The 22,031-nt window shown below is 41.2% G+C and overlaps 1 protein-coding gene across 1 annotated transcript in view; it reads right to left on the reverse strand.

Annotated features, from left to right (window-relative positions):
• CSF1 (colony stimulating factor 1) overlaps positions 1 to 19,602 on the reverse strand; it is a gene marked incomplete at its 5' end in the record, with an annotated part of 33,478 nt that extends 13,876 nt beyond the window's left edge. Inside the window, 4 exons of the mRNA XM_082248030.1 lie at positions 1,865 to 2,029; positions 5,415 to 5,477; positions 8,829 to 8,939; positions 19,585 to 19,602. Of these exons, the coding sequence (XP_082104156.1) occupies positions 1,865 to 2,029; positions 5,415 to 5,477; positions 8,829 to 8,939; positions 19,585 to 19,602 (357 nt within the window). The remainder of the gene's footprint in view (positions 1 to 1,864; positions 2,030 to 5,414; positions 5,478 to 8,828; positions 8,940 to 19,584) is intronic.
• Positions 19,603 to 22,031: the final 2,429 nt, after the last annotated feature.

Raw genomic sequence — 22,031 nt, forward strand, 5'->3', positions numbered from 1 at the left:
AGAAAGTATTTTGCTTGCTTTAGAAATTTCAGCTTGACCTTACATGCTATTATTAAGTCAATGATCTACCAGAACACCCAGATCCTTCTTTATCATTGGCTTTCCCAGTTGAACTCCTATAATGTATAATGCATACATGATTTTAGCATGCGTTTAACTACTTAAGCCCCGGAAGATTTTACCCCCTTCCTGACCAGGGCCTATTTTGCGATTCGGCACTGCGTGACTTTAACGGACAATTACGCGGTCGCGCGACGCTGTACCAAAACGAATTTGGCGTCCTTTTTTTCCCACAAACATAGCTTTCTTTTGGTGGTATTTGATCACCTGTGTGATTTTTTGATCATGCGCTATAAACAAAAAAAGTGTCAATTTTGCAAAAATAACAATATTTTTCACATTTTTTTATATGAAATTCCCCCCCCCCCCCAAAAAAATGTAAAAAATCCAAATTTTTTAACATTTTAGACCAATTTTTTTTTTTTACCATGTTTGGTAAAAAAAAAAAAAAATGCAAAAAGCGTATTTTGATTGGTTCGAGCAAAAGTTATTACGTTTACTCACAAAGGGAAAGATTTTTGTCATTTTTGTTGTTTTTTTTTAACGCGTAATGGTGGCGATCTGCAATTTTTTTTGCGGGACTGCAAAATTGGGGCGGACAGATCGGACCCCTAACTGACATTTTTTACACTTTTGGGGTTACCAGTGACATTACTACAGTAATCAGTGCTATACATATGCACTGTTACTGTAAAAATGACACTGGCAGTGAAGGGGTTAACTTTTTTTTGAGAGGGAGGGGTTAAGTGTGTCCCTAGGGGCGTGTTTCTAACTGTGATTGGATGTGGCTTGATGTGTAGGAACAGTGATCAACTGTCCTACATAGTAGAACCGTTTGATCACCATTCTTACACAGGGAGAACTGACAGGCGGCTTTGTTTACATCAGCCGCCTGCCTTTCTCCCGCTGTCACGGACGATCGCGAGTGCCGGCGGACATCGGGTCCGCCGGGCACATGCGCAGGGGGGTCCGTGAGCGAGCGGGAGCACGCATCTGGCGGCGCGCGCTCGCTCCCAAAACCCTTACAGGCTAGTGATGTAGCCCTACGTCGCTCTGCCTGTGAGGGGCTGACTGCCGACGTAAATAGTCGTGCGGCGGTCGGCAAGTGGTTAATGCACAACTTTACATTTGTCAACAAATAGTGCATTAAAGCAGAAGTAAATGCTCAATCAACATTGATTATGTTTTAATTCTTATGTTGCTAGCATTAGTAAATAGATAGGAAGAAATATTATATTTACTTGTTTAAAACTTTATTTTATTTCTTCAGTTGCTTTTTGGATTCTGGCCTAGGCCAAAATGATGTCCTACATCCCAGGACTCTTAATGGGCATTATTTTTTTCTTTTTATATGGAAGAGGGGAGGAGAGATTTTCTCTGCTAAGCACACTCCTACATGCATGCCTGAGCTAAGGACAATTTCAGTAAATGCTACATGAATCATCTGCCCTTACTCAAGATAGCTGCCACTAGAAATGCTGGAGGGGGGGTTAACATTATTTTTCAACAAATTAAAGCATGAAGACATGGATAGACGGGTGAGTTTTCTTAGAATGTTAAAAAAATAATTAAATAGCTTTTTCAGCTTGTGGTGCTTGGATACAGTAAACTTCTGCTTTAAGATATACTTTTAAGTTGGAGACATTCTGTGAGGACTTATACATAGCTCTGTGTTATCTATAAACATAGAACTTTTAATCCCCATCTCTATATCATTTCTAAATATGTTAAAAAATAGGCTCCCAACACTGAACCTTGGGGTACACCACTAATAAACTTCTATGCGATATATAAAGAACTTTACCGGTGTTAGGTCATCATACGCAGTTATACAGTTCGCGAATCTTTGATTGTATAGGTCATTTAGCCTCTTAGTATAATTATAACTTTGTGAATTTGGTTTGAATTCAAGTTTTTCCAAAAGAGTAGAAAGCTGACTGATTACTCCTCTCTTGTAGCAATAGTCTCCCTAAAAGAAAGAAGCATGTAAGAATTTAATTACAAAATCCATTCAAATTCTGTATAGTGGGTACAATGCCCCTGAACTAACACATTCCAACAGAGTAGTCTCAAAATATGAATTTATTTCTTGCTGCACAATAGATTCAATCATGCAGCAATAATCAATAAATAGAATAAATAAATAAAATAATACAAAATATCACATATTTCCAATACAAATACAGACGATGCAGGTATAGACATACTAGAGGTAGTGAGGGATACATCTTGCCTTGCATATACATAAAATACATCAATGGATATATAATAGCAGATAAAAATATCATACAAAGGCATATATATATATATCAAATACATGGCAATGATAAATCCAATGGCTCAGAAACTCTTTCATAAATAATCCATATCCTGATAAGTCTTCATATTTTATGGCTCTACGCGTTTCGTGGAGATATTATCCACTCTTCAGGAGCTTTGTACAAATTTTCTGTAAATATGGACTAGTTTAGGCTCGAGAAATCTCATATGGATAAGGAAACACACGATAAATTCCCTTAAAAATTTGAAATTTTTAAGGGAAATTATCGGTGTGTTTCCTTATCCATGAGATTTTTTGAGCCTAAACTAGTCCATATTTACAGAAAATTAGTACCAAGCCCCTGAAGAGTGGATAATAACTCCACGAAACATGTAGAGCCATGAAATATGAAGATTTATCAGGATATGGATTATGGATTATTTATGAAAGAGTTTATGAGCCATTGGATTTATCATTGCCATGCATTTGATATATATATATATATATATATATATATATATATATATATATATATATATATATATGCCTTTGTATGATATTTTTATCTGCTATTATATATCCATTTATGTATTTTATGTATATGCAAGGCAAGATGTATCCCTCACTACCTCTTGTATGTCCATACCTGCAGCATCTGTATTTGTAGTGGAAATACAGTAAACCCCCCTCCATTGCGGGGGTTACGTTCCGGACCCAGCCGCGAAAAGTGAAAATCTGCGAAATAGAAAAACCCTATTAAAATGCATTGTAGGCATGTTTTTTTTTTTTACTGTCACTGTACGTGTAAAAGCATTTTAAGGTCTTTAAACACACTTTTAAAACAATAGAAACTCATTTAAACACATAAAAGATACTAAGAGACATAGCAAGAGCTATGGAAAACACAAAAATATTTCATTTTTAATCATTTATATAGTAAAATAACGTTACAAAAAAAAAACGCAATATACCGGGACCGCAAAAACTGAACCGCGATGGAGCGGGGGTTTACTGTATGTGATATTTTATATTATTGTATTAATTTACTCTATTTATTGATCATTGCTGCATGATTGAATCTATCGTGCAGCAAGAAATAAATTATTATTTTGAGACTACTCTTATTTCATTTGGTTATTTGAGCTGGCAACCCACCTCATTTAAAGTCCCATTACCCTCACGCCCCCAAAGGGCTAGTAAATAGAATGTGGTCACTGAATATTTGACAAATAAAATAAATAGAAATCGATTGAATAACACTATCTGTTATTTTTTTAACAGAAGTGAATCTGTGCTTTGTATATGTAGGCCATTAAATAAACATGCTGCTTTGTATATAGTAAGATATGGTATGAAGGAAATGTGAAATGTTTATTTAATTGAATACTGAAGAGACCATTGATCACGCTCACTATAAGACTGAGGGATCATCCAAAGAACTAGAAGGTGCGTTCTTACTTCAAAAACACGGACACAGTTTGACACAACAAAATTTTTTTTAGGGCTTGTTCACACCAGTGGTTGGGGGGGTGTAAAACCCTGTGGTTTAGCCGCGCTTTTACCAATCCCCAAACGCTACCCCCCCTTTACCTGCAGTGGCTGGGTTTTACATATCAAAATAAATAAAAAAAAAATACAGTGCAACTGACAACCAAATTTCATGTAAGTGAGCAGCAGGAAATATATGTAGAGGACAACACACATCAAACTATAAAATACAATAATACAAAAGATCCCGCATTTAAAGAATAATATATACAATATACTTGATAGAATATTCAAAGGTTAACAATAAATCATAAATAGTGCAAAACAGCGCTAAGAAAGTTTTTCATCAGTATAAGGAAAGTCCTTAACCCCTTCCCGCCGACAGTACGCATGTATGCGGCCTCACTAGACTGGGATCTTTTCTCTGGGGCCGCATACATGCGTACCTCTTTGTAATAGCAAAACAGACTATGATTCAAACAATGCTTTTTGCCATCGTGCATGTGTGGTGACGTCACAACTTCCAGCTCCGCCCCAACCTGTTTCACCCCACATGACATCATCAGGGGCACGGGCATTGTGGGAATTGTAGTCTGTTTGGTGCCGACTTCTGTATACCAATGAGGATTTTACGCTATGGTAGATTGGAGCTCTTTTTCTGTCTTCCCGGAGCATCAATCTGCTTAGGCACTTGTGAGCAGGGAGCAACAGAGGATTCCTGTGTGCTGCAGTTTGAGGACCATCATACACAAGTGCAATTTGACTCTTTATTCACCAACAGCCACATGGCATCTGGTAAGCTTACAGTAAACATTGGGTGTTATTTTCAGGGCTGATAGATAAATGTTCCGACTCCAGGTACCCAAAAATTCCTCAGACTCCGAGTCCTCGACTCCGACTCCACAGCCCTGGTTATTTTCAACCAGATGAGTATACAGACCCATTGGTGTAGGATTCCTTGCCTTGGTTGATGTATGAACTTTCTTTGAATTTCAGGGACTTTCCTTACACTGATAACAAAAAAACTCTAGCACAGTTTTGCACTATTTACAATCTATTGTTTATCTTTGAATATTTAAATTAAAAATACGGGTTTTACCAATGCTGCAGTAGAAAATATACCCCTTGTTACTTTTGGCAGGCGTAGAGCCCGCTGAATGCAACCCATTCAAGTGAATGGGGCCACTCTGCAAATTCCACGTAACTGCGTGCAACGCGGTTGCAGCTTGCTAGTGTGGTGATCAAGTAGTTACAGCAGGTGGTGAGGAGGCAATACAATGCCTTCTAACCTCCTGTACAATGCTCTCTGAAGAGCGATCCGAACCAAAGCGATCTTTAGAGACCAACGCTTGTATGAGCATGCCTGTGCTTCAGCAAATTTTGGATTTACAATCAGTGAAAAAAAAAAAACAGTATGCCCAAATAAGCGGGGTTATGATCAGGGTGAGTGGGCTTTAGTGCACTGAATACACTGGCCAGTCATAATGTGGTCCACTACATTCTTAGGAAAGCAGTCCATTTGTGTTACAATGCAAAACATTTTGTCTATGCACACAATATGTACATTTTTTAAAACACTTTGAGAACTGAGCTTCGCCAAACTCACCACTTTATTGCTGTCTATTAATTTCATTTTCACAGAACAAGAAGTTTTTACTTGGGCATCAATCTGTAACAGAAAGAGAACAGTTACAATCATAAAAGGACAAAGTTTTATTGTGTCACTATCACATACATAGTAACATTTACAACCACGGTCCCTTGGTTAAAAAGTAACAAAGCTCCACTAGAAAAGAAGAGGCATTATACTTACAAGTCCTATTGCCCTCTCCTCTAATTTTCACTCTGTTTAAATGATGTGGCCGCCTGCAGAATGTTCACTTTCAACACTTCTTAGGTGCTGGATATCTAATTCTGCACTGTGCACTGTGGTTACTTCCACAAACCCCTTTGTTACAACTGTGTCCTATAAAGTCACAGGGTGCAGCAGAAGAGGGGCGCTGGATGGAGGAGGTTGTTCTGTATGAGAGCCAAGACTGGAGGAATGAGCTGGGGAATAGGTAAGTATAAAGCGTCTCTTTGTGACATTTATTACCTCTTTTTGACCTCATAATTAATTTATGGGGAGTAAAGAAAGGTGGCAACCAGCTGCCGCATGTGCTGAGAGCAGGCCTCACTGCATGCTCCAAACACACTAACTGAGCTGTCAGTCATGGCTTCTGATTGAAAGCCAGTGGGATAGACAGCGGTCACATGATAATGAATGAATATAAAATTCTTTAAAAGGTGTCAAATAAATGTATGTGGATGCTCTTACTTGTACAATATTGGAATATTGTACAAGCTGGGCACCTAGTAGGTTCATAGGAGAGAGCCTCCAATGATCTGAAAAAAAAAACAAAAGGCCACCATATACTAAATAAAAAAAGGGGAGGGAATAGACATCAAGTATCAGTCTCTCAACAAGTTTAACATACCTTTTCTGTATACTAAGTCAATGCGTGGTGATGTATGCCCATGGATGGTCAGAGGAAGCCATGGGAGAGAAAAATGCTTGGTTGCAGAAAAGGAAGGGGAGAGCCAGGCATCACATGAATAGTGGTCGCCATATTGTTGATTGGCTTCCCCATAGTGAGTGGCATGCAAATGGCCCCCCAGCCAGGTTTTGCACAACAAGGTCATGCCCACCAAGAGCGGGATGGCGCCACGTGCCACTTGCTCGCCAGCACCCTGCAATCCTCAGGTCGGGTGGGTGGATCAGCCAGGAAATCCTGGTAAAAAGCTGCCCACACAAACCAAGACATTAGTGGCCACCTATATGTTTCTATTATGGAGTATAGTGCCTTTCTGTAGTGTATCTATATCCCTGAAGAAGATCAGATATACCATTCTTAAAAACTTTGACTAACTATATTTTGGGAACTACATTTGGTGGGAATTTTGTATATCTAACAAACTATAAATATCCTTTGTATCTATGCTATTTAGTGCCGGTTCACACTGCAGCGGCACGACTTCGGGGGCGACCTGTGAAGTCGCGTGCACCGCGACCTTCATAAAATGAATGTCTATGCAAGTCGCTCCAGGTCGCCCCAAAGTAGTACAGGACCCTTTTTCTAAGTTGGAGCGACTTGTGTCTCTCCTATTAAAACGGTTCCTGTACCGAACAATGGGAGCGCGACATACCGCGACTTGTCAGGCTGGTGTGCGGTCATGTTGGAACAGGAAGCGGCATTCCCCAAACTGTTCCCACAAAGCTGAGAGCATGAAATTGTCCAAAATGTCTTGGTATGCCAATGTCTTAAGAATTCCCTTCACTGGAACTAAGGGGCCATGCCCAACCCCTGAATAACAACCCCACACTGTAATTCCCCCTCCACCAAATGATTTGGACCAGTGCACAAAGCAAGGTCCATAAAGAAATGGATGAGCGAGTTTGGGGTGAAGGAACTTTACTGGCCTGCACAGAGTCCTGATCTCAACCCGATAGAACACCTTTGGGATGAATGTGAGCGGAAGAATGGTCAAACATTCCAATAGACACACTCCAAAACCTTGTGGACAACCTTCCCGGAAGAGTTGAAGCTGGTATAGCTGTAAAGGGTCAATTCAATTTTGAACCCTACAGACTAAGAATGGGATGCCATTAAGGTTCATGTGTGTGTGTAAAGGCAGGCGTGCAAATACTTTTGGTAATATAATGTATCTCTAAGCCTCAGAAACTGTTGTAACATCATGCTGAAAAAATGATCTACGTTATAAACACATTTGTTTTGAAATATGTTCTCAATTGTATTATCTTGCATTTCAGAGTTGTACTTAAGGCTACATTCACACCTGAGCGTAGTATTTTCGCGCGATTTTTACCGCGATTTACAGGCGTTTTTTGTGCAGGCGTTTTTAGATTGAATAGAGACCAATGGAAAACACCTGTAATCTGCCCAAAAAGAAGCTCGTGTACTTTTTTGAGCGTTGGGTGTTTTGCTCACAGTGTCAAAACGCTCAGATGTGAACAGGAGCCATTGAAATGAATAGGATTTGTCTTGTTGGGCGTTTTGAGAGCTGATCCTAGAGCAGAAAAACTCCCCAAAAACGCCCCAAAACGCCTAGATGTGAACGGAGCCTAATGTACTTAATGAAGATACATAAAATGTAAAGATTTGAAACATGTTGGAAATCCCAGTCCATGGAATAAGCTTTTAATTAAGGATCTATGGTTGTACAGTGTAAACTAGTTTGGGGAGTACCACATGATATTTTCCCCACATCAGTAAAGTCTCTGCTTGTTTTTCATATTTTTGGTAACAGATTTTAATCAAGATGGATTTTATGAACTTGTAATAAAGCACATTCTATTATATAGATGCAAAAATTATTTTTGGCTGATGGTTGTCTTCAAATCCCATTAGAGGATAATAATGCAAATATGTGTAACATGGATGGTGTCAACCTAATACCCTTTGCTGAGATGACTTCCCTTTGGTGGTATCATAGTCTTCCAAACCATTCAGAGTTTTACCCCAAATAAATTATCTCTCAAAGGTCAGCCTCATGGATCAAACAGCCGGTCCAGCCCAAAGGGAATAAATCCCCATTTTAGCTCAAAGGGAAAGCAGAAATATCCATAGTGTTCTCTGTATAAATGTTATTAAATTAACATATATTAAATAAAACAATAAGAACCTGACAGGGGTTCTAATCCCTCTCGCTAAAATTAAAAAAAAAAAAGCTTTTGCCTTTAGTGATACCTTAGGACTGTTTTGAGCAATTCTAGCAGAGATGTGTAGCAGCTATAAATCTTATCTCTTCCGATCTGCAGCAGGCTATGGACTTCCTGCCACAGTTAGCTGCAAGACATGTCTATACAGCTACAAATCGCTGCTCTGCCATTTTCATTAGCAGCTGCACTGACTGACAGGAGCCAGTAATTCTGTATCCAACTACTAAAAGGTCATTACTATGTGACTGAGCTACAAATGACTACGTTTATTGTGACAATTAATTTCTTTTATTTTCTTACCATCTCATCCAGGTAATTTAGATGATCGTCTGTAATAGGAGGTAAACACGTATTCTCAGCCTTGCCACATGTAGCCAAACATATTAAAATAAGAGTCAAACGCAAGTAAGCCTGGAATAAATGTAGAAAGAAGAATTTAAAGATTAGCTGACATGGGTGGGAGGAATCTGTAAGATAACTTGTATCAATAAATCAAGATGATTTCCAACTTCATGCCTGACATAAAACTGTATATCTGAAGCTGGCCAAACCTATGTTTCCTCTATATACGTCATACAGCACAGATGGATGAATCTCCAGGTGAAGCTATCCTATTTTACAGCCACCTCTGGTTGGCAAAATATCTAAACAGACACTGCATCAAGTTGGATACAGATGCTGTTTAAGAGCCGGTTCAGAATATTCCGACTTGCCAGACGACTTGGTCAGCCTGGCAAGTCGCGCACCGTCGGATCCATTGATTAGCACAGGACCCGTTCTAATAGGAGCGACACAAGTCGCTCCGACTTAGAAAAAGGGTCCTGTACTACTTCGGGGCGACCTCGGAGCGACTTGCATTGACATTCGTTATATGAAGTCCGTGCAAGTCGCTCCAAAGTCGCGGTGCACGCGACTTCACAGGTCGCCCCCTAAGTCGGAGCGACCTAATGTGAACGGGGCTTATAGTCACAAAAAAGTGCAGCGCTCTCCTTCAATAAAGTGCATTTAAATTATAGTGCATAAATAAATATATGAAAACAGCATAAAAATCATCTATATATAATAAATTAACGTGAGTCCACCACAGTGCCCTTCACCCCACCTATGAGTATCTTCTCACCTGTTTGAATGGACCTCAGTAAATAAAGGAGGTCTATATGCACTTTGTAGTGTTATAAGTGGCACCGCACTCACTGGCTGTATATTCCAAATTCGTGGCTCTGAGCCGCTCTCAGCGTGGTGTGAGAGCCGGTTCACACTACCGCGACCAGAAAGTCGCCCCATGAAGGAGCGACACGACTCTGTACTACTTCGGGGGCGACTTGTGCATTCCCATGCACCACGACTTCGGCGCGACTTGCATGGACTTCACATAATGGAGGTCTATGCAAGTCGCTCCGAGGTCGCCCCGAAGTAGTACAGGACCCTTTTTCTAAGTCGGAGCGACTTGTGTCGCTCCTATTAGTACTGGTCCTGTAGCGGTCAATGGACCGCGAGGGAGCGCGACTTGTCAGGCTGACAAGTCGCCTGACAAGTTGCGCTAGTGTGGACCGGCTCTTAATCAAATCGGAGGCAAGAACCTTTGAGAAAGCCCATTGGGCACTACGCATGAGGAAATAAATACGTTTTATTAGCAATCTGCACTATGGTTCTTTCCCACTGCTTCCTTTATGATTGACACCACACTGATAGGCACGAATTTGGAATATACAGCCAGTAGGAGCGGTGCCACTTTTAACGCAAAGTGCATATAGACCTCCTTTAATTAGTGAGGTCCATTCAAGCAGGTGAGAAGACACCCATAGGTGGGGTGAGGGCACTGTGGTGATCAGAGGCTGGTGTATGGCACTGCAACCTTTTTTTCACGGACAATGAATAATTTATTGATGGACTATATATTCAAAAGAAAACATGGACTCACATTAATTTATTATATATAGACGATTTTTACACTGTTTTCAGATATTTATTTATGCACTATAATTTGAATGCACTTTATTGGAGGAGAGCGCTGCACTTTTTTGTGACTATATATATTTATTGCATTTTGTACAGGTAGTTGGATGCACAGTGGTGCCAGCTGCTTCCTATAGTATAAAGTTCAAACTATGGTCCTCCAGTTGTTCAGGAACTACAATTCCCATCATGCCTAGCCCTGTCCTAGTCCCATCAGTCCTAGTCCTGTCTGTGAATGTCAAGGTTTTACAATGCCTCATGGGACGTGTAGTTCCGCAACAGCTGGAGGGCCGTAGTTTGATGATCCCTGGTATAAAGGAATTGAGTAATAGGTGGTTACGTAATACACAGGGATGTGTAATTGTTTCACATTTACAGATGCTGTTTTGTCTGACAATTTTTACAGTTGAAGGATGTCAGGCAGAAGGGTGGTGGCAGGGCCACCCATGTGGAAAATTTTAGTTCAAAGCAGAAAAGTTTTTTTTTGCTATCTCTGTCCCATTGGCAATACTTCTTTGTGCTTCCTGTCCTGTAGACACAACAGAAAATGAAAGCAAGTCTTTCCTAAACGAGTGCCCAATTACAAAGTTATCACCAGAACAAGTGTTCCCATTGAACACATTTTCCTCTATTGCTGTTCAATATTTGGGATTTTCAACGATCAGAAGGACAAATAGAGAGAGCGAGGACACAGCAATAAAAATGGGACAGGAGTCCAACCCCTCACTACTCCTTTCACTTTAACTTTATAATGTATAACATAGAGTGATCAGAGATCACCTGTTCATAGCTGACCATGACAAATGTTTAGTAAATGTTATTGTATTTGCATCATATATATTGGGCACAGAGTGTAAAATCTCACACTGGAAATGTATATCCAAGTCACAGTCAGTACTAGGTCACTGGTAACATGTGTACACTGTTTTGATGCAAAAAAAAAAAAAAAAAAATTAAAGGACAACTAAACCCAAGAACAAAAAATATATTGCAGTTTACAGTCCTTGGATGTGCTGGTTGCAGTCGTTTTTTTTTTAACCACTTGCCGATCAGCCGCCGCCTATATACGGCGGCAGGTTCCCGCAAATCGGCGTACCTGTACGGCGGTTCACGTGAGCGATCCTGGGGGAGCCCAGACCCATTCCCCAGCGGGGAAGCTGAGGCGTGGGGCTGCCGGTCAAAATTGTGGCCATGGGGAGAGAACGGTGGTCTGCTGTTGTAAACACAGCAGACCGTTGTTCTCTCAGTAATTATCACAGGGCTCCTGTGTTCCTCCTATTTAGGATAACAGGTCCCTGTGATGATTCCATAAGACCATCGTGCTTTTCCACTGCATGGAACCGAACGGTTCGGCTTGCTTTTGTGCTTTTCCACTGCTGGTACAGCATGGTACGGTGTTGGAACGGTACGGCGGCGCTTTTCCACTGCATGGAACCGAACGGTACGGCTCTCTAAAACAGTACCACCTCGATTGTGGTTCCAAGAGGTACCATACGGGTACCATATCCCACAATCCTTTGCATGCAGTCACTACTAGCCACTGATTGGTCAGAGAATCGTTGTTATCCCACCCACTTAACTTTAGTACTACTTTAGTGGAAAAGCAAACCATACCAAACCGTACCGAACCGTTCCAACACCGTACCATGCGGTACCAGCAGTGGAAAAGCAAACCGGGCCAAGCAGGGCCGAGTAGAGCCGAGCCGGTACTTGCAGTGGAAAAGTGCCAGTGATGGCGAACCTTGGCATCCCTCATGATGCTTGACTACACATCAGAGTGCATGAGCATCATGGGAAATGTAGTTTGGGGTGCCAAGGTTCGCCATCACTGCCCTAGGCAAACATTTAACCCTTTGATTGCCCATGGGTTAAACCCTTCCCTGCCAGTGTCATTATTACAGTATTACAGTAACAGTGCATATGTTTAGCCCTGATTACTGTTAAGGTCACTGGTCCCCCCAAAAGTGTCAAAAATGTCAGTTAGGTGTCCAATCTGTCTGCCGCAAAGTCGCAGTCCCGCTAAAAATCGCTAATCACCGCCCTTAGTACCGTTCGGTTCCAAAATAAATAAAAATGACATAAATCTTTCGCCTAGATTGTAGATGCGATAACCTTTGTGCAAACCAATCAAAATACGCTTATTGGGATTTTTTATTACCAAAAATGTGTAGCAGAATACAAATTGGCCTTAAATGAAAAAAATGGATTTTTAATTTTTTTTTATTGAGAATGTTATATAGTCGAAAGTGAAAAATATTGGGGTTTTTTTTCCCAGAATTGTCACTCTTTTTTTGTTTATAGCGCAAAAAATAAAAATTGCAGAGGTGATCAAATACCACCAAAAGAAATCTGAAATCTCTATTTGTGGGAAAAAAAGAACATCAATTGTACTTGGGTACAGCGCCGCACGCATGCGCAATTTTAAGTTAAAGTAACGCAGTGCCGAATCGTAAAAGATGGCCTGGTCATTAAGGGGGGAAAATCTTCCGGTCCAGAAGTGGTTAAAAAAGAATATTTTCAGCAAATACAGAAAATTCCTGTTCATCTTGCCAGAAATGCATGGCATTGTCACAGAAGAATATCTTCCTTCCTAGCTATCTTCTGTAATCTGCCAGTTACTTTGCCACCCAGGTAATGGAGATGAAGAGATACAAGCATATTAGTAGTCCAGCCTAGGGTGACCACCACTGCTCCATCTTTAGATATATGGAGGACTGATGTAGCCACCCAAGGGCAGGAAGTGTGTTAATGGCAGGATAATAATTACCAGGTGAAAAAAATATGAAAAAAACAAAGGAAGCCATCACTCCAAGGACTAGTAAGCTACAATATATTCCATTTTTCTTTTGGGGTTTAGATACACTTTAAAGCAAATCTAAACCCAAGCATGCAGCTTACCAGTCCCTAGATGGGGTGGCTGCATTCATTTTCTTCTCTCATACTTTTGCCATTATTTTATCCTGGTAATCCTGCCCTAAGGTAATAACTGAGTACCATGGCCCCCCTAGGACAGGGAGTAAGTTAGGACTACAGAACACCTTCCTCTCTTCTTCATAACGGGGGAGGTGGTTTATAGTCCACTGTAGGGGAACAATGCTGATAACAATCTAGGGGCAGAGAATACAGAAACATATTTGATGAACAGTATTCTGTTTTCACACTTATTGAACAGATATAATAAAACACTTTTAATGGTTTACTGACCAGAACAACCCAACTTTTGTTCAGTTTTGGATAGAGTAAAGCAGATGGTTTGAAATTGGGTCAGTTCAGCAGGGACTGGCTGAATTCTGATCCATCTATGGCCTTTCCCATTTGTGAGAAGGCAATCTAATGATTCATTTCTCAAGAATGAGCTTGTTGCAAAATTTGTGTTGGAGCTGCAGACAATCCGAGTATTCTGACAGCTGATGAGTCTCTGCTGGCTGCAGACAATCCGAGTATTCTGACAGCTGATGAATCTCTGCTGTCAGAATACTAACACTGCAGGAAGGATTCCTCTGTCCACCTGGAATGTGCAGATGTTGGAATCTCTTCACTTTTTTCAATCAGCCCGCTGGCTGAGCAAAGTATGGCTTTCATAACCTAGGGAGAGTAGAAGAACCCCGCTACCGCAGTTTGGTGTTTGCTTTCTGTTTCCTACGGGGCAACTTCTAAGCAATCATATTCATACCACACTTCTGAAAACAATATTCCAGATTTCAGTGATCAAGTCAAGTCTATAGTGATTTGATCCAATCCCTGGAGCAGAACAATATGAATAATATCCTTAGTAGTAATAGTAATGCTGTAAATGAGTTCTTAGTACAGATATGAAGGAGTCAAATGATCACCGTCATGTATCATTCATCAATCTATATGATCACTGCTATCTATATAAAGCATGTGGTGTTGTCTCAGCGTGATCTCTACAAGAGTGTAGTGCGGTACCAAATGAAGTACACGAGTCTTGTGTGTGATCAGGTACATATACATACATGAATACACAGGTCATTCTTCATGTACTATATGTGATCAGGTACATATACATACATAGAGCACACATCTCACTCTTCATGTACTATATGTGTTTAGGTACATATACATACATAGAGCACACATGTCATTCTTCATGTACTGTATGTGATCAGGTACATATACATACATAGAGCACACATGTCATTCTTAATGTACTGTATGTGATCAGGTACATATACATACATAGAGCACACATGTCATTCTTCATGTGCTATATGTGATCAGGTACATATACATACATAGAGCACATATGTCATTCTTCATGTACTGTATGTGATCAGGTACATATACATACATAGAGCACATATGTCATTCTTCATGTACTATATGTGATCAGGTACATATACATACATAGAGCACATATGTCATTCTTCATGTACTGTATGTGCTCAGGTACATATACATACATAGAGCACACATGTCATTCTTCATGTACTGTATGTGATCAGGTACATATACATACATAGAGCACACATGTCATTCTTCATGTACTGTATGTGATCAGGTACATATACATACATAGAGCACACATGTCATTCTTCATGTACTGTATGTGATCAGGTACATATACATACATAGAGCACACATGTCATTCTTCATGTACTGTATGTGATCAGGTACATATACATACATAGAGCACACATGTCATTCTTCATGTACTGTATGTGATCAGGTACATATACATACATAGAGCACACATGTCATTCTTCATGTACTATATGTGATCAGGTACATATACATACATAGAGCACACATGTCATTCTTCATGTACTGTATGTGATCAGGTACATATACATACATAGAGCACACATGTCATTCTTCATGTGTAACCAGGTACATGGAGTGTTACATGTGCTGAATATTACTGCCTTTGCTTCCTTATTGCTCTGCCTGATGATCGGTCAGACATTTGTATATACGATAGTAGGTAAGTAGCCGTGCCAAGTCTTACCATTGCAGGATCCTTCCAGATGGTGTGTAGAGAGTGCTGGGTGTCGGATAGTCCAGTGATAAGGTGGTGTTGTCCAGGAGCGGAGCGATAGATATGTATTGTGTGCTCCTCAGTATACACATAGGCGTGCGCTATGGTTCTACACTCCGATCATTCCCTCCTATATGATAATGACTTCGCCGCGCTCGGAACTCCTCTGTATAAAAAGTCCCAGTCTCTCCCGCCCCTCCCACACGTGACGTCATTTATAGGAAAAGCTCCACATCCTGCTGCCAGCGAGCATATATAAGGAGCCGGAGTCAGAGCTGTACAGCATGGCCTTCCCTTTCATCTCTCACCTCATATGTCCATTGTAAAACAGTAAGGAGACTTGAAGTGACAAATATACTCGGCTCTGCTCACACCTATGCGGGGGTGAGAGTACATAGATTTTTCTGCGTCAGCCTATTCATTTCACATGTGAAAGAGTTGGGAACAAAGTGCATGGCTTTTCTTTCTGTAATTGTGCCACACACGCTTCTTTGTTACAATGCGTTCTGCATGTGCATTACCAAAGTGTGTTGGGGTGCCATTAGGAATCAATGGCAACGCTGCGCATTTGCAAAAGGGAAATGTGTTGTGGGATTCGGGAATGCGCAATTCAGCAAGCCTTCCTGCATCGCACAAATGTGAACCTAACCTCCCTGGCGGTATGATTCTTTCTGATTTTAGGAGCTGAAAGCGGTACCATTATTTTGCATGTAATTCTTGAGAATGAGCAGCCCAAACCAACTATTTACTTATTAATTTTTTTTACTGTGTGTTCTTCTTTATAATATCTCGGGTATGATAAAGTTTGAAACACAAAATCGTAAATTATAATATAATAAAAAACTATAAATAAGTTAAAGTATGTATGTATGTATATATATATATATATATATATATATATATATATATACTGTATATTTATATTATATATACATATTATATATATATATATATACATATACATGTGTATATATATATACACGTATATATATATATATATACATATATATATACATAAAAAGTACAGTAAAACTGCAGGAAAGGGCACTGGGGGGCAATGTAATGTGAATTTATTTTATTTTGAATGGTATCAGTGTGTTTGGTGTGTTTTACATTTGAATTTGCCGCCGGTTCCACCCCCTGCGAACGTCACGTCGCAGGAGACGGAAGCCGGGGCACGGAGAGGATCGGGAGGAAGATCCGCCACGAGACACTGCCGGGACACATTGCTGGATCCCGGTGATAAGGTAAGTAACCTCTTTTACAGGATCCAGCAATGCTTCTGGCGGTACCCCGAGTGTGGCTCGGGGTTACCGCTTTTGGCTCTGAAATTTAACCCCTAGCCACGCTCGGGAATACCGCTAAGAAGGTTAAAGGATTTGTAAAGGCAGAAGGTTTTTTTTTATCTTAACCACTTTACCGCTATGTACCGGAGTACTACTGCGGCAAAGTGGCTCGTTCCCGTCTGATGACGTAGACCTACGTCGCCAGACTCCTCCCCTGTAGGCGGCACTCGCGCGCCGCCGGAGGCGCGCTCCCGCTGTTTTCATTCACAGCGGGAGTCGGGCCAGGGGAGGAGCAGCGGCGATCGCCGCTGCTCTGCCCCGATCGTCGGGGTATCCAGTTTGGAGATCCGCCCGCCTGTGTAAACAGAGCGGGCGGATCTCCTCAGTGACAGGGAGTGACAGATCGGAGTGTTCAGCATAGCTGGACATCCAATCTGTCCCTGTCTCACACAGTCACCTCCCCCCCCACACGTCAGTAAGCACCAGGCATACATTAACCCCTCCCTCTCCAATAAAATTAACCCCTTCCCTGCCAGTGTCATTTTTACAGTAACAGTGCATATTTATAGCACTGATTACAGCAGTAATGTCACTGGTACCCCCAAAAGTGTCAAAAATGTCAGTCATGGGTCCGATCTGTCCGCCGCAATGTCGCAGTCCCGCAAAAAAAATCGCAGATCGCCGCCATTACTCGTTAAAAAAAAAAACACCAAAAATGACAGAAATCTTTCCCTTTGTTAGTAAACGCAATAACTTTTGCGCAAACCAATCAAAATACGCTTATTGCGATTTTTTTTACCAAACATGGGTAGCAGAAAACAAATTGGCCAAAAATTTTAAAAAAAATTGGTTTTTACATCTTTTTTGGGGGGAATTTCATATAAAAAAATGTTAAAAATATTGTTATTTTTTCAAAATAAACGCTCTTTTTTTGTTTATAGCGCAAAAAGTAAAAATCGCACAGGTAATCAAATACCACCAAAAGAAAGCTCTGTTTGTGGGAAAAAAAGGACGTAAATTTCGTTTGGGTACGGCATCGCATGACCGCGCAATTGTCAGTTAAAATCGCACAGCGCCGAATCGCAAAAAGTGGCCCAGACGTAAGACAGCAAAATGCTCTAGTGGTAAAGTGGTTAATGCATTCTATGCATTAGGAGAGACAATTGAGTACTGTCCGTGATACTTTTTTTATTTGCACTAACATAACATTTTTTCAAAAAAAATTTTTTTTTTTATTTTTATGTTAGTGCAAATAAAAAAAGTATCACGGACAGTACTCAATTGTCTCTGTCGCAAGTGCACTAATATGGCTACAATGACCTTAAGCATGCATTAGGATAAAAAGCCTTCTGTGTAAAGCAGCCTCCCCAGCACCCCCTAATACTTACCTGAGCCCAAACGATGTCCACAAGTCCCTCAGCCATCCGGGACTCTCCCTCCTGATTGGCAGAGACTTAGCCGCGGCACCATTGACTCTCGCGGCTGTCAATCAAGGTCAGCCAATCAGGAGAGAGAGGGGCAGGGCCGTGTCTAAATGGACACACGGAGCTGCACATTGGCTCGGGTGCCCCCATAGCAACTCAACAGGAGGGAGGGGCTAAGAGCAGCAAAAAGGGACCAGAGAAAAGGAAGATCCAGGCTACCCTGTGTAAAACCACTGCACAGGGCAGGTAAGTATAACATGTTTGTTATTTTAAAAAAAAGAGACTTTACATTTACCCACTTGCCGACTGTCCCACGCAGATTTACTGTGGCAGGGTGGCTCGGCTGCGCATCATCACGTAGATCTACGTGATTGTGTGCATGCAGGCGCACTGCTGGAGCCGCGCTCCCATTGTGATTAGACACTGTGGGAGCCAGACCGCAGGAGGAGCGGGCTCGATCGCCGCCGGCCTCCCGCGATCTTCAGGGGAAACTGACAGGAGAGCCTCCTCAGACAATATTAAGGGGATTGGTTCATACATTGGCCTCTATACATATAGATAAATCTCTGTAGATAGTATCTGAATAGGTACCTATTGATCCCAGTATGCGATATCTGAAAAAATCAGGGGATGTGACTTGGATGGACCCAGAGATGTGGATCCTATACCAGTTCACAAGAAAGGGTGATCAAATATAGGTACCACAGATATATAATAGTGAAGACAGAGATACAAAAAATTAGTGAAAAAATAGAATAATGTTTATTGAGCACTTATGCCCGGTGAAGGAACACATCACATGAGTGAAAACAAGACATAATAAAATCAATTAAAAACACATGAAACAGTGGATATACATCAACTGAACCGTGAACATATGAAGAATCATGCGGTGCACCACATAAAGCAACCTATCATGTAAAGTGAAACGATGGAACACTACTCAGGTCCTGAGGTGGTCAATGGCACAGCGGATGATAATCATATAGGTGAGAAGTCATGGGACTGGAATGTGGTGGCAGGACCAACAGGCCTGGAAAGTGATATAAACTCCACTTAGGAAAGATCCGGAATTTAGATAAAAACTATCTGGTTATCCGATGATAGGCTTATATAGTTGTAACATGATGAAAGGAAATTTCCAGGAATGATGGTGGAAGTACAGTTAATGATGGTGTTACTTAAGGGTGCAAACGGCCCCTGGAAAGTGCACTCCCTTTCAGTAAAAGCCGCTATTGAAAATGAATGTAATGCAGCCTGTCCGTAGAGTGATGAAATGCAGAGCCACAGAAATATACAACAAGATGTAACAAGTTGAACTCCTCCGTGCTGGGCAAGGGAGGCGGCGTGCACCGTAGTGAGTGCGGGCTAGGTGAAAACAAAGTTCATACCTCGATGCTGGGTAACATGACCCCGCCGGCTCTTACAGTCCTCCGTCGGCGTTTTCCATTCAATGTGTGTCTCAAGCCTCCTTCAGAATAACGACGTGTGGGTCCGTGTATGCCGGCTTCACGTCAACTCCGTTATGGCGAGCAATATGCAGGGAGAGTCTGGAGTGTACCAGGGAGGTAGGTTCAGTTGAGGAAATCCAGCTGATGCTGCCGCTGACTAGTTTCACCGACCTTACATCGGTTTCATCAGAGCTAGCTGATGAAGCTAGCTCTAATGAAACCGATGTAAGGTCGGTGAAACACCGGCTCAACCTCGGCTCTCCCTGCATATTGCTCACCATACCGGAGTTGACGTGAAGCCGGCATACACAGACCCACACGTCGTTATTCTGAAGGAGGCTTGAGACACACATTGAATAGAAAACGCCGACGGAGGACTGTAAGAGCCGGCGGGGTCATGTTACCCAGCATCGAGGTATGAACTTTGTTTTCACCTAGCCCGCACTCACTACGGTGCACGCCGCCTCCCTTGCCCAGCACGGAGGAGTTCAACTTGTTACATCTTGTTACATCTCTGTATATTTCTGTGGCTCTGCATTTCATCACTCTACGGACAGGCTGCATTACATTCATTTTCAATAGCGGCTTTTACTGAAAGGGAGTGCACTTTCCAGGGGCCGTTTGCACCCTTAAGTAACACCATCACTAACTGTACTTCCACCATCATTCCTGGAAATTTCCTTTCATCATGTTACAACTATATAAGCCTATCATCGGATAACCAGATAGTTTTTATCTAAATTCCGGATCTTTCCTAAGTGGAGTTTATATCACTTTCCAGGCCTGTTGGTCCTGCCACCACATTCCAGTCCCATGACTTCTCACCTATATGATTATCATCCGCTGTGACATTGACCACCTCAGGACCTGAGTAGTGTTCCATCGTTTCACTTTACATGATAGGTTGCTTTATGTGGTGCACCGCATGATTCTTCATATGTTCACGGTTCAGTTGATGTATATCCACTGTTTCATGTGTTTTTAATTGATTTTATTATGTCTTGTTTTCACTCATGTGATGTGTTCCTTCACCGGGCATAAGTGCTCAATAAACATTATTCTATTTTTTCACTAATTTTTTGTATCTCTGTCATCACTATTATATATCTGTGGTACCTATATTTGATCACCCTTTCTTGTGAACTGGTATAGGATCCACATCTCTGGGTCCATCCAAGTCACATCCCCTGATTTTTTCTGACAGGAGAGCCTCCTGCCTATGTAAACAAAGCAGGAGGCTCTCATGTCAGACTAGCACAGTGAGATTGTGTGTCTGAAATACTAAACTCTGTGTGCCTGTCACAGAGCCCCCCCCCCCTACAGTTAGTACTGTAAGCACAATTAGGCTCACACTTAACCACTTGATCACCCCCAGTATTAACCCCTTCCCTGCCCGTGTAATTTATACAGTAACAGTGCATATTATTTAGCACTGATTACTGTATTAATGTCACTGGTGCCCAAAAAGTGCCACTTAGTGTCAGATTTGTCTGCCACAATGTCACAGTCCTGCTAAAAATCGCTGATTGCTGCCATTACTAATAAAAACAAAAGAAAAATAAAGTCCAAAAATCTATCTGATAGTTTGTAAACGCTATAACTTTTGCGCAAACCAATTCTTTTGCTATTTGGAATTTTTTTTCCAAACATATGTAGCAGAATACAAATTGGCCTAAACTGATAAAACAATTAGATTTTTCAAATGTTTTTATTGGGAATGTTTTATATCAGAAAGTAAAAAATATTGTGTTTTTTTTAAATTGTCATTTTTTGTTTTTTGTTTATAGCGCAAAATCTAAAAACCGCAGAGGTGATCAAATACCACCAAAAGAAAGCTCAATTTGTGGGAAAAAAAGGACATCAATTGTATTTGGGTACAGCGTCACATGACCGCTCAATTATTAGTTAATAATTAGTAGTGATGAGTAGTGCCGAAACACAAAAAAAAATAGCCTGGTCATTAAGGGGGTAAAACCTTCCAAAGCTGAAGTGGTTAAAGGCATAGTTTTCCTGTGCCAAACATTTGTCTATGTAGTTGAGGAGCACCTGTAGATAAAAACAAACTGTGCAGCTCTAAACAAATTGAGATTGTATCACCCCATCCTACCTTGTTGCTAAGAGATTCCTGGCTCTTACTGTTCACCTCCAGCATCACAGGAAGGAGCCCTTTCTCTCTCCCCCGGCATAGTAGCTCCGAGCTCAATGCTTGTGAGCTCACTTCTGTGATGGTGGATGGTGATGGAGGTGAACAGTAAGAGTTAGCAGTCTCTTAGTAACATCCTAGCAATGAGGCAGGATATGATGATGCGATGCGATGGTAGCTTTCCAGCCAGTCTTCGGAAGGTATGTAAATGGCCAACACCTAGCAAGAGTCTCATCCTAGTTTG

The sequence above is a fragment of the Pelophylax lessonae genome, assembly GCF_965119305.1.
Source record: "Pelophylax lessonae genome assembly, chromosome: 2".
Taxonomy (NCBI): Eukaryota; Metazoa; Chordata; class Amphibia; order Anura; family Ranidae; genus Pelophylax; species Pelophylax lessonae.